The sequence below is a fragment of the Trachymyrmex septentrionalis genome, unplaced genomic scaffold (assembly GCF_001594115.1).
Source record: "Trachymyrmex septentrionalis isolate Tsep2-gDNA-1 unplaced genomic scaffold, Tsep1.0 scaffold492, whole genome shotgun sequence".
NCBI classification, from domain to species: Eukaryota; Metazoa; Arthropoda; class Insecta; order Hymenoptera; family Formicidae; genus Trachymyrmex; species Trachymyrmex septentrionalis.
In genome coordinates this window covers 75,757-76,778 of record NW_017305664.1, presented here as the reverse complement: position 1 = coordinate 76,778, position 1,022 = coordinate 75,757, and the positions used below count along the sequence as shown (strand labels likewise).

General features: G+C 28.7%; 1 protein-coding gene across 1 annotated transcript in view; it reads right to left on the bottom strand.

Annotated features, from left to right (window-relative positions):
* Positions 1-176: 176 nt before the first annotated feature.
* The window catches only part of LOC108751533 (insulin-degrading enzyme-like), a gene marked incomplete at both ends in the record, with an annotated part of 3,330 nt that continues 2,484 nt past the window's right edge, over positions 177-1,022 (bottom strand). Inside the window, one exon of the mRNA XM_018491767.1 lies at positions 177-425. Within this exon, the coding sequence (XP_018347269.1) occupies positions 177-425 (249 nt within the window). The remainder of the gene's footprint in view (positions 426-1,022) is intronic.

The following is a 1,022-nucleotide window of genomic DNA, read 5'->3' as shown; positions in this document are numbered from 1 at the left end:
GGAAGACTTTTCTTTAAAACTGAAGTATGTATTTTCAATATCATCATATTCCTGCAAATGTACAAAATGCATTTCATATTTAATATACAATATTGAAGTACAAAATGTCTGTTAAATTGCGATAGAATAATTTTCCGGACATTCTACATAAAATTATACTTTATTTTGTCAATTACATCGTAGATCCATTTAATTGGTCCTTTCAACTTAAGCATATTGATATATTGAAACACCAGTAGAACAATATCTTCGATATGCTTAATAGCTTCTTCGGTCAAATCGACATAAATATTAAAAATACTGTAGCCTCTGGTAGAAGGATGTAATCTAGATCCTATTAAGTTACACCATCCTTTAGCTTTCAACGCTGATAATAATGAGCCTTCTCCTTTATGTTTAAGCAAATAAGAAACGTAATATTCAGGCTATTTAAAAAATTAACAATAAATGTAAATAAATACACTTACATATACATCACATGTACACGCACACGCATTGCACGCACACTCACACACATATACAAAATGTCCCATTTTAATTTCCCCAGTCAAATATCTCGAAAAATATAAAAAATATAGAAAAATGTTTCAAATAAAAGTTGAACGGTTTCGAGAAGAATGTATTTTGGTCAAGTTGGGTTTTTTTATTGATGGAGACGTCAGAAAGATATACTGATTATCTCCACTTTTTAAAATAGAATTGTATGTTTTTTTATACAATATGATATCCTTCTAATTATTCTGCATATAAAAGTATTAAGGTAGGGATATAAAAAAAATCAATAGTTTACGAGTTAGTTAATATTTTATGTCAGTATGTGCCATAATAAAATGTAAAATATCTCGTCTCACTCGAAACCGTTCCACATTGTTCTATACCTTCCATATTTTTCGAGATATTTGTCTGAAGAAATTAAAATAAGTCATCTAATATTTCATTAATTATTGCGAAAATTGTAAAATGAGAACTTTCTGTCTCAGTTTAGTCCGCTCTATATGTCCACAAACTCTGTCAGGAGAATT